Raw genomic sequence first — 11,642 nt, 5'->3', positions numbered from 1 at the left:
GGAAGTGCCTAGAAAATGTAAAAGGAAACTTAGTTTGATAGTATCCTGTCTGGCAAGAACTCACTTATCAATAGCTGGGATGTGAAATCCTCACTTCTGTATTGTTTTGTCATTATAGTTCCCACTTTGGTATTGTTTATCTGTATAATCTCTGTCTGGTTCTGTGATTGTTCCTGTCTGCTGTATAATTAATTTTGCTGGGTGTAAACTAATTAAGGTGGTGGGATATAATTGGTTACAATATGTTAGGATTGGTTAGTTAAATTTCAGGAAAATGATTGGTTAAGGTATAACAAAGCAGAACTCAAGTTTTACTATATAGTCTGCAGTCAATCAGGAAGTGCGGGGGGGAATTGGAATCATGTTTTGCTAAAGGGGGAAATGGGAACAGGGACACAGGTGTAAGGCTCTGTGGTGTCAGAGCTGGGAAGGGGGACAAAATTGGAATCATTGCTTGCTGGAAGTTCACTCCAATAAACATCGAATTATTTGCACCTTTGGACTTCGGGTATTGTTGCTCTCTGTTCATGTGAGAAGGACCAGGGAAGTAAGCGGGTGAAGGAATAAGCCCCCTAACAGATTCACAAATGAATTTCGGTGTGGCATTGCTCAGGAAGGGGATTCCTTCACTCTCTCATATTGAAGCTGTTCCAGTGTGGATAAACAATGGAAAACTCATGGGGCTAGAGGGAAAACAAGCATAAGAATGACTGAGCAGTCGAGTGCTTGGTACACTCATCGGAGAGGTGGGAAACCTGGGATCCAGACACTCTGCTCCGATGACTTTTTAAATTATTTCTCCACAGTGGCACAGCTTCAGTAAGAGTGACTGGGGGCTTTTCCCCAGATAAGGGTATCCTCAAGCCCAGTGGTTACAACACCCATGTGGAGGGTGGCAGATCCTAATTCTCCTCCCCTCTCTCAGATGGAAAGGGGAGTTGAACTGGGGATCTCCCATGCCTTAGGTGAGTACCCTAACCACTGGGCTAAAAGTCACAAGCAAGGGCCTCTGCCCCCCTCCCTGTAGTTGTTTTGTGTTAGCTTGGCTATAGGGGCCTGATCCAGTAGGCAAGCTCTGAGTATGCTGACCAGATCAAGCCCCAGGCTAGTTAAGTGGAAGAACTCCTATTTTCCCGGTTTATGCATGGCTCTGGGACTTAGGCATCCAGATGCCTGGCGTGGAGCTGCAGTGCGCGGGCTCAGAAGCAGGAACATAGGTACCTAAGGAATTTTCACTGCAAAAATTCAGGCGCCAGGTGAGTTAAGGCAACTTCAGGGTTCACGAGCAGCTGAGCAGAGGTTTGGTGACTCTCAGTGTGATCTGATTCTGGGATTTAGCTGCCTGAAGTGGCAATTAGGTGCCTACGTCCCTTTGTGAATCCAGCGCACATTGATTATCAGTCTCCTTTACTAAGATTGGCTATTGCTGCCAAATACTGAAGAATATTCTTCATTCCTAGTTATTGGTTACTATGAATTACTGTTTACTTACTACCAATTCTGATCAGCTATTATTAATACTGATATCTTACAGCTAACTATTATTGCTATTCAGTTATAGATTCCTATGCTAATTGCTTTTTGATTGTTTACTAACAATTATTTTGATAAGTAATTAAACGATTACTGATTTTTTGTTACTGATTGCTGATTATTTATATTGATCACTGCTATTATAACCTAGTAATGATCAATTATTGCTTATTCACTAATAAGCTGGACACTGATTAGTGATTATAATGGATTATTAAGATGATTGCTTGCTGATTGCTGTGATGTAATACTAATTATTGTAATTGATTATTACTATTGCTGATTATTGATGGATGATTGATTACTCCTGACTCTAATAATAGTTACTATTATCAGTCGCTAAGTGGTGTGATGGGGCACATCACTGATTACTCTAGTTAATTATTGATTGCTGTCGATTGCTGGTTGCTTTGATGGTGGCTGATTCTTGATGACTGATTGGTTATTGATGGCTATTATCAATAGCTGCGAGGGGGGTTGATTACTGATGGCTCGAATTGATTACTACGGATGGCTGATTGCAGTAAAGTAGAGCAGATTATTGGTGACCTATAAAGGATCGCAAAAAGAAAAGGAGTACTTGTAGAACCTTAGAGACTAACCAATTTATTTGAGCATAAGCTTTTGTGAGCTACAGCTCACTTCATCGGATGCATAAAGTGAGCTGTAGCTCACGAAAGCTCATGCTCAAATAAATTGGTTAGTCTCTAAGGTGCCACAAGTACTCCTTTTCTTTTTGCGAATACAGACTAACACAGCTGTTACTCTGAAACCTATAAAGGATCGGTTACTGACAGGGGTTGTTAGTGGTTGGTGATTGGTTACTGATTGCTGGGGATTGGCCGTTGGGGTTGTTAGTGGTTGGTGATGGGTTCCTGATTGTTGGGGACTGGCTGTTGGGGCTGTTACGGTTGGTTGTCAGTTGCTGATTGCTGGGGACTGTTGTCGGTTAGTTGTCGGTTGCTGATTGTTGGGGACTGGCCACTGGGGCGGTCAGTGGTTGGTTGTTGGTTAGTGATTGCTGGGGACTGGCTGGTGGCACTGTTACACTTGGTTGTCAGTTGACTGTTTACATGGTTAACATTAATAAGCCATAAGTAAATACATACAATTAGTATTACCTCTAATTCTCTAACAATACAGATTTGCACTTCAAAGCCTTAGTTCATTTAACATGGCTATGTTAACTATTTATAAGGAATAGCCCTAATTACCATTTATATACTTCTCTAACATGTCTCTAAAGGCTGAGTTTGGGTCAATTAGTTTGCTAGTTGTGTAACCCTTTCTGGTCCTGTGCCACAGAGTGGAAGTGACATCATCACTTGGCTTTTCTCCCTCCCAAATCAACACCTGGAAGACTGTCTGTCAGATAAAGCCTTTGAACTGGGGAAGAGTGGTCCCAGGTTGGAAAGGGAATCCGGTCTGTGTATTGAGGAACTGCTTGTACCATCTGTCAGGGTGAGAAAAGCTGTTCAATTCAACTCTTGCTTAGGCTAAAAGTTTAGGATTTAGAAACCATGCTTACTTTTTATGTTCTTAAGGTAACTATCTCTGACCTTTATGCCTAACCCTTATAATCACTTAAAATCTATCTTTCTGCAGTTAATAAACTTATTTTTATGTTTTATCCTTACCAGCGAGTTTGTCTAAAGTGCTTGGGGAATCTGCTCATATTGCAAAGGCTGGTGCATGTCCACTAGCCTTTGATGAAGTGGCAAACTAATTACTGTGCATTGTTTATGGAAAGGTCTTGAGCAATGTAAGATAGTACATTTCTAGGGTGCAAGGCTGTGGCTGGGGGGATTTGTTGGTGTCTTCCTGTGTATAGTTCATGAGGGGCTGTGAGAGCCTGCATGTAACTGTGGGTATGCCTTCGCAGGCTAATGGTTGTGTGAGAATGAAGCCTGAAGGGGTTGCTTGTCACTAGCAGAGCAGTATGAGAGGAACCCTGATCCAGAAAGTAAAAGGGGACATCGTGGTCCCACAGTCCAGGTTGTACCCTGTGGGTGACACAATAGCCTATGCAGGAAACTAGGCTATGGACCTGAAAGAATTGATTGCAGATATCACATGCCCTTTCACTATGTGTGCTGATCTGAGTAGTCACAGCAGATTGTGGGGAAGTAAGGAAAAGGATAACAGTGGAAAATATTTACAGAAATTCCTTGAAGAGAATAACTTTGTGACATTAAAAGATGGAGTACCTACCAGGTTGAATACGGCAGACAGAAATTTCTCATGTCTGGAACTGGGAAGAACTTCTAGCACCATAGCAAGTGAATGCAGCAGGGAAATGTACAGAGAGGAAGGACTGGGTAGTGACCACTTCCTGACATTAACTATAGATCAAGGAAATACTGAAGGCAAGGATAATATCCCCACTAAATAGGCAATTTGGAAATTCTTTAGAAGCAAAAGTGAGGAATATGTGAATGAGCAATGCATCAGTGAAGATATTGAGGAATTCTGTAGTAATGTTACTAAGGGAATCAGAAAGACGGCCAGCCATGGGTGGTGGGTATAATATAATAATAACAACATTCCCTGGTGCTGCTGCGGCCGCCAAACCCCCAGTTGCTGGGTTTTGGGGGGGGGGAAGTTTTTGATTTATTATGCCCCATGCAGGTTCCAGGGTGGCTGAGGAGGCGGTATGTGCTATTCAGCTTCAGCATATACCACCTCCTTAGCCACCCCAGAACCTGCATGAGGCTCATCAAAAGCTTCTTCTGGAGGAAAGTCTGGGAGGTGCTTTTCTTCGGGGTCTGGGGAGAGAAGGCACAGCACGATGTGGCTGCAGCTGACCCTGGACTCCTCTGAGCAGGTTGGGAGGTGATGGGATCCCCTCCTGGGGTGCAGCCTGGGCCTGTGGGACTGCTGTGCCCCCTTAACTCTCTCCAGCCTGGGCTGTCTCTCACAGTGTCTTGCTAGTGACCAGTAGCAAACCCCTCCAGGCACTGTGATCACTCAGCACAACCGCATGTGGAACCCCACACCCAGCTAGATTGCATGAATGCTCCCAGAGCCACTCATGAATCACACAGAGAAAGGCACCAGTCAAATCCCCCCAGCTCCTGGCACTGTACCTCAAGAATATACCATTTTGCACTGCTCAAGATGGGCAGTGCAAATTTATTAATTGGTTCACCACTTCAATAATGGAAAGTGGACATACACCAGCCTTTGTTAAACCTGAGCAGATTTACCCCACGCTTCATACAAACTCACTGGTAAAGATAAACAAACGAATTTATTGACTATAAACGATGGATTTTAAGTGATATTAAGTGGTAGGCAAAAAGTCAGAGTTAGTTACCAAAGGAAATAAAATATAAGTACACAGTCTAAACTCTCAACCCTATTAGACTGGACAACATCTAGATTAAGCAGTTTTTCTCACCCCACTGGATACTGCAGTCCTTAATATAGAGGTTTGTTCCTTAAATCTGGGCCAGTCTCCTCTGTTGGAGTCTTGTTTTCTTCTCAATGTCTTAGGTGCTTGCAGCATAGGTGGGGGCAGGAGAAGGGCCCAGAACATGGCTTCTGTGTCTGTTTTATGCCCTCAGTCCATGTGCTTGGAAAACACAAGTCCAGGAATGTCTGGGGCATTGCTGAGTCCCCAGGTAAAGTTGAGCAATTCCCCTGGTGTGGCCTTATGCTGGTGAGTCATTGAATTGCAGCTCCCTTGCTGGACAGTGGCTGTTGATGGTTGTTTGACACCTGCCCAGGCGTTGGTTACTTTCCTTGTTGCCTCCGGGGAGCTAATATCTGGCGGATTCCTGAACTTACAGCATGTTTTAGTGACAATCATACAACACAATTCTCTTAACTTCATATGTATTAATGATATACATATATGGATAAAGAAATGGCTCTCAGCAGGTCATAACCTTTCCCCTGATACCTTACAAGACATGCTTTATATGTAAGATCACGATTATATGAATATGGGGGTTCTAGGATGGTCCCCCAAGGTATAGAATGTCACAGAGGGGATCGGGGCTTTGGCTGGCCCCAGGCTCCTCCGGAGCTGGGGGGACTCCTCTGGCCGAGAGGGGTGTCTCAGGGCTCCTCTGGGGGAGCGGTCTGGGGGTCCCGGTGTAGTGCGAGAAACTAGCTCTAGGAATTTGCTACCTGTAGCAGTTACTCATATGTAAGGGATTGTAAAAAAAATGCTATCAGATGTAGCAAATTCCTACAGGTAGCAGTTTCTCGCACTATGCTTGCTGCGGGGTGGGGAGGAGGTCTCGGGGCTCCAGCCATGGGAGGGGGGTGGAAGTGGCAGAGCCGGGGCTAGCCTCCCCAAAGGGGGGGCTCTACCCATCGCCCATGCAGCCAGATGGCTCCAGTGTCCTTCTGAAAACCTCCAGTGAAGGAGTTTCCACAACCTTCCTAGGCGTCTGTTCCATTGTCCTACTGCTCTTACATTTATTTTGTGTGGTGAGCACTTTAAGGATGGTTTCTATGAATCCCGATGTTCCTTCAGTAAGAGTGCCATAGCCAGCTATGATGGGTCCGCCATTGCCAGCTATGATGGGTCTGCCTGGGTTCCCCTGTTTGTGTATCTTGGGAAGCATGTAGGACAGGAGTGGGCAAGAGTAACAAAGGAACGCTTGTCCAACTCAAGCTGCGCGTTTTCAATGGATAAAGGGGCTAAGACGTTGCAAACGATTGCCTCAGATTTTGTACAAGCAGATGAAAACTTAGGGCTTGGCTACACTTGCAAGTTAGAGTGCATTAAAGCAGCCCCAGGCGCCCTAACTCCCGACCCGTCCACACTGGCAAGGCACTTAGAGCTCCTGAACTCTGCAGCTGGAGCGCTCCTGGTAATCCACCTCCCCAAGGAGCAGAACGCTGGTTGTGCCTCGGCTGAAATGCCCCGGCGTCCGCGTGGACGAGGTGTTGCATTACTGCGCTGCGATCGGCCTCCCGAAACACCCCATAATCCCCTTAAGTCAAGTGACTACTTTAGTCAGTGTTTTGGAGTCGGCTGGAGGAATGCGGCTATCCCCTTTCAAAGCTCCGTTTCTGACAGCCGGCTGCTTATCTGCCCCGGGACAAAGCAACCGTTAGTGTGGAATGTTGTTTGCTGTGAGGGTGTGAGAGAGGCGGGGGGAGGGGGGTCTGAACTTAGAAGACAGCACGCTGACACACTCTCAGCACCCCAAAAACCCACTCTCTCCCCCCACATACACACTCCACCCCACCCTCCACATTTTGAAAAGCATGTTGCAACCCCTTGAACGCTGGGATAGCTACCGCAGTGCACTGCTCTTTGTGGCGTTGCAAGAGCTGCTAATGTGGCCATGCCAGTGCGCTTCCAGCTGAGAGTGTAAACACTCGGCAGCGTTTTCCCTGCTGTGGTCTCCGAAGGCTGGTTTAACTCCCAGCCCTCTACATCTGCAAGTGTCATCATGCCCTTAGATTAGCATAGTTTCCTAATTAACTGTGATGTACAGTCACTAGAAAAAAGAAAAGGAGTACTTGTGGCACCTGAGAGACTGACAAATTTATTTGAGCATAAGCTTGAATGATGAAGCATCGGATGAAGTGAGCTGTAGCTCACGAAAGCTTATGCTCAAATAAATTGGTTAGTCTCTAAGGTGCCACAAGTCCTCCTTTTCTTTTTGCGGATACCGACTGACACGGCTGCTACTCTGAAACCAGCCACTAGAAAGGAAACTGTGTCCGTGCTGCAGAGTGGTAAGCAAACACTCCCTCACTGGCCAAAACTTTTAGTTTCTGTGTCTTGCCTCAGAAAAAATTCTGAAACACTTGGTGTTAAACACTTACTTTTACCAGCATAAGTGTGTTTCTTGCTTTGAAAGTGCTGGGTAATGTCATTTTGACCACCGTTAGCAATGGAGATGTGCTCTTCATGTTTCACATACAACTTTGCTGTTGTCTAATGTTGAAGTGTCTCTGAAACCTGTCTTTTTTTAAAAACCTGAACTGTTTTTGGAGGTCTTCATTACAATTGCACAGATGTTTCCTAGACATTTTTATAGCAAAAAATGACCACACACAAACTATTGATTCTTCTAAGGACACAGGTATGCACAAGTCCTTCCCCCCCCCACCCCACCCGCAAAAAGAATAAAAGCATCACCTAGCAACATCATGTGACTGCAACATCATGTGACTGGTGGCAGCACTGCCTTCACAGCTGGGCAATGGAGAGCATCGGCTGCTTGCTGGCATGCCTGGCTCCGAAGACAGTGCCCCCCCAGCAGCAGCACAGAAATAAGAGTAGCATGGTGGTATTGCCACCCTTACTTGTAACACAACCAGCCCTTGACAAAGGAGATCATATGTGTGAATGAACTGTGTGTGCTCCTTGTAGGGATGTTTTGGATACATGATGTCAGACGGGTGGCAGGTTTGTAGAAATTTTGCTGGTGCCCAGAACCTGCATTCCCCCCTCCCGCCTAAGGCTCTGGGAGGGAGTTTGGGTGGGGGGAGGAGGTCTGGGGTGCAGGCCCTGGGCTGGGGATTAGCATGCAGGAGGGCTGCAGGCCCTGGGATGGCATTTGGGGGACAGAGGAGGTGTGTGGGAAGGGGGAGGGGTGCAGGCTCTGGGAGGGAGTTTGGGGATAGGAGCAGGTTCAGGGGTGAGGGCTGTGGGGCCGAGGATGAGAGGTTTGGGGAATGGGAGAGGCTCAGGGCTGGGGCAGAGGATTAGGGTGCGGAGGGATGAGGGGTTTGGGGTGTGGGAGGGGCTCAGGGCTGGGACAGAGGATTAGGGTGTGGGGGGGATGAGGGCTCTGTCTGGGGCTGGCGTTGAGGGGTTTGGGACATTGGAGAGGCTCAAGGCTAGGGCGGAAGGGCAGGGTAAGGGCAGCCTGCCCTGCCATTAATGAAAGGTGGCAGCAGCAGTTGATGCGGGGAGCCCGCAGAGCAGAGTCCATGTGAGCTGCAGGCTCAGAGGCCGGGGCAGGTGCGCGGGGGCAGCAAGTGGGGGCTGGGGGACATTTGGGGGAGGTGCAGAAGGGCGGTTGGCAGGGCTGGGGAAGAGACCTGGCCCCAAACGTTGGTGGAGCCAGGCCCTATATATTTCTGGAGCTCAGGCACCACGAGTGTATATAACTCGCTGCCCCTAATGTCAGTCTGCCTCTGGCTGGGACCCAGCTCCTGCTAGCCCCTGTTTTGCTGAACCAATTTCTTGCTATGGGCCAAGTTAATCTCCAAGTCAAAGGGTTTACACCAGAGATCTTCATGGCCTGGTAAATCTGCTACTGAAACACCAGGGTAGAATTGATTTGCAAGTGTTCCTTCACAGGGCTTTCTCAGAACACTGGCCCAGCCCAACAGCTGAACACAGCACTCTGCCTATATGGCAGGCAGCCTGTTTGGCTCAGGGGGACTCTTAGCTACCACGAAATGTGCAATTAAAAGCCCTTCCTATTTCACACTGTCTCAACACTCCGGCTCCCAAGCGAGGCAAACACTGGAGCTGGGAAGAGACCATCTCGCTGCTTTCAGCCTGCGGCTGCAACTCAGCCAACCAGTAAAAATCAGCGTTTACGAATTGGAGCACTGCCACTAACCCCCATCGGATGACCCGCATGCGGCACCCTTCAACCCTGCGGATGCTGACAATCCATGTAGCCATGATCCGTGCCCATCAGTTCCTACTTTCTTGGGGCTGACCTTGCACTGAGCTGATAAGAAAATTAATTTAGTGCTTCTATACAGCCTCCGGTTAAGTTGCTCAAAACATTCTGGAGTGAGCCTCACAGTAAGGAAGGCTCAGACTCTGAGGCAGCGCAGAAGTAAGGGTGGCAATACCATGTCACCCTTACTTCTCTGCTCTGCCCTGCAGCCAGCAAGTGGGGATGCTTCCCTGGGGGCCTGGTCTGAAATTAGCACTGCCTGACAGCAGCAAATTTCTCTGCTGCTGCTGGTGGGCATCGCTGCCTTCAGAGTTGATCCCCCTGGCAGCAGCCACAGCTCTCTGCTCTCCACTCTGTCACCCTACGCTTCGTGCGTCCTACCCAAAGACCAGTCATGACTGCAGTCACTGAGCTCAGGGAGGAGTGCACCATTTTAATGTGTGCAGCACACTCATTTTACCAGAACACCAGGCTCCTTGGGAAGGGATTATACATCGCTGAGGTTCAATCCTTTTAAGTAAACTCCTCACTATCCTGTAATGCAAGCAGTGAAGAGCTGTCCTAGGTTGACCTAGCCATAACAACTGCCTGTAGTGTCCAGCGGAGAGCAGGGACTGCTGCCCAGGGGGGCAGCTCTTTGTGAAGGCAGCGCTGCCTTCACAAATCAGGGCAAATGTCCAGTTTTAGTGAAAAAGTAGGGATGGCCAGAACAGAGCTGAAAAAGGGGACTGTCCCTGCCAAAACAGGGTGTATGGTCATCCTACTACAGAAGGTGTGAGAGTGGGGCATTTTGAGGAGTGGGGAGCCATTGACACCTTGTGGAAGCTTTTGGGAATTACAAGAAATCAGAAATGTTTCAGCTGTCAACATGCTACTCACACAAAGAGAAGGGGGAATAATGTGGTTGTTCCCGAACATCATCCCCTGTGAAATGTGCAATGGGGCTCGTGTCTGAATGCAACTGTGTAGTATTACTGCAGGGTGTTTATACAGCACAAGGAGGGGACGGGGAAGGACTGAGGGGCCAGGACAGAGCGGGGAGTGAATTTGGGAAGGTTAGAGGGAAGCTCTCTGTATCTGTAACCTAACCCATTCCTTTCCATTAAGCAAGGCACCATCCTGCAGCTGCACTCAGTTCTGCACCTTATCTACACACTAGAAACTGTAATCATCATTTACTGGGGGCCCAGGCTGGCTGCTGCACAGACAGACATGGCCTGGTGCCCTGAGCTCAGGGTGTATTTGGCACAGACAGACAGATGGAGCCTGGTGCCCCGAGTTCAGGGGGCATTGGGTACAGACAGACAAGAACACCAGGCTTTACCAGGGTCTGGCGCATTGGGCACAGGCAGACACCCATAGTCAGTCTCTCCCCATAGCTCATTTAAATGTTGGGATGGTCATTGTGTGGGGACGGAACCGGCTGTCCTGTGCCCCTGACAATGGTTCTGCATGGCGCACCACATGCTGTCTGCATGACTGGGCACAGGCTACTCAGGGATGGGCATGGGAGCTGCTGGGAGCTACACCAGGGAAAGCTGGGGGTGGGGTGGAGCAGGGGATCTTCCAGGTGAGCTGCAGGGGACAATGGAGCCAGGGGCTCCACAGGGGGAGCGGAGACTCCCAGCCCCCAGAGGAGCCCCATCAGCGTCCCCACAACCCAGGCAGCTGGCAGCCCTGGGACTGCTCTGTGCAGGATCCCACTGGCTCGTCTCTCACTGCAGGCGGAGCCCAGCTCAGCCTGGCTTGCATGCGGCTCTCACAGCACCATGTCTTCCCTCACCAGCCAGGTCATCTCGTTGTCGGGCTCTTCGGGGGTTTCTGGATTTGCCACTTCCTGGGTCTGGGGTGGGGTATCTGGAGCCCCCAGCTCCTCCAAATGCACATGACCTGCAAGCAAGAGGACAGGATGAAGCACCCGGGCCAATGACCTTTGCCCCTGGCACCACCTCACCCAGGTGCCAGGGCGCCTTTTAAATAGAACCTCACCGTAGGGTTGCCAACTTTTGAATTGCACAAAGCTGAACACCCCTGCCCCTCCCCTTCTCCAAGGCTATGCCCCCTCCCTCCATTGCTCACTCTCCCCCACCCTCACACACTTTCACTTGGCTGGAGCAGGGGGTTGGGGTGCAGAAGGGGGTGTGGGCTCCAGCTGGGACTGTGGGCTCTGGGGCAGGGATGGGGATGAGGGGTTTGGAGAGCAGGAGGGGGCTGGGGCAGGAGGTTGGGATGTATGGGGCGGGGGGTGCGGGTGGTACGCGCTTCAGGAGGGAGTTTGAGTGAGGGGACTCCAGGCTGGAGCAGGGGGTGGGGGTCCAGGAGGGGGTTAGAGGTGCGAGGTCCTGACACCACTTACCGCGGCTCCCAGGAAGCAGCCACCAGGTCCTTGTGGCCCCTAGGTGCCTGAGCGACCAGGGAGGGTCTATGCACTGTCTTCATGCACTGCCCCCACAGCTCCCATGGTTGCAGTTCCCGTCCAATGGGCGCTGTGGAGCA

General features: G+C 49.3%; 1 protein-coding gene across 1 annotated transcript in view; it reads right to left on the bottom strand.

The window, feature by feature from the left end:
- Positions 1–3,144: 3,144 nt before the first annotated feature.
- Positions 3,145–11,642, bottom strand: part of LOC140902093 (scavenger receptor cysteine-rich domain-containing protein DMBT1-like) — a 44,944-nt gene continuing 36,446 nt past the window's right edge. The window contains exon 13 of the mRNA XM_073321784.1: positions 3,145–11,036. Coding sequence (XP_073177885.1) covers positions 10,906–11,036 — 131 coding nt within the window. The 3' untranslated portion in view covers positions 3,145–10,905. The remainder of the gene's footprint in view (positions 11,037–11,642) is intronic.

Source organism: Lepidochelys kempii, chromosome 23 (genome assembly GCF_965140265.1).
Source record: "Lepidochelys kempii isolate rLepKem1 chromosome 23, rLepKem1.hap2, whole genome shotgun sequence".
In the NCBI taxonomy this organism is placed as follows: domain Eukaryota; kingdom Metazoa; phylum Chordata; order Testudines; family Cheloniidae; genus Lepidochelys; species Lepidochelys kempii.
This window is presented reverse-complemented; position numbering and strand designations above follow the sequence as displayed.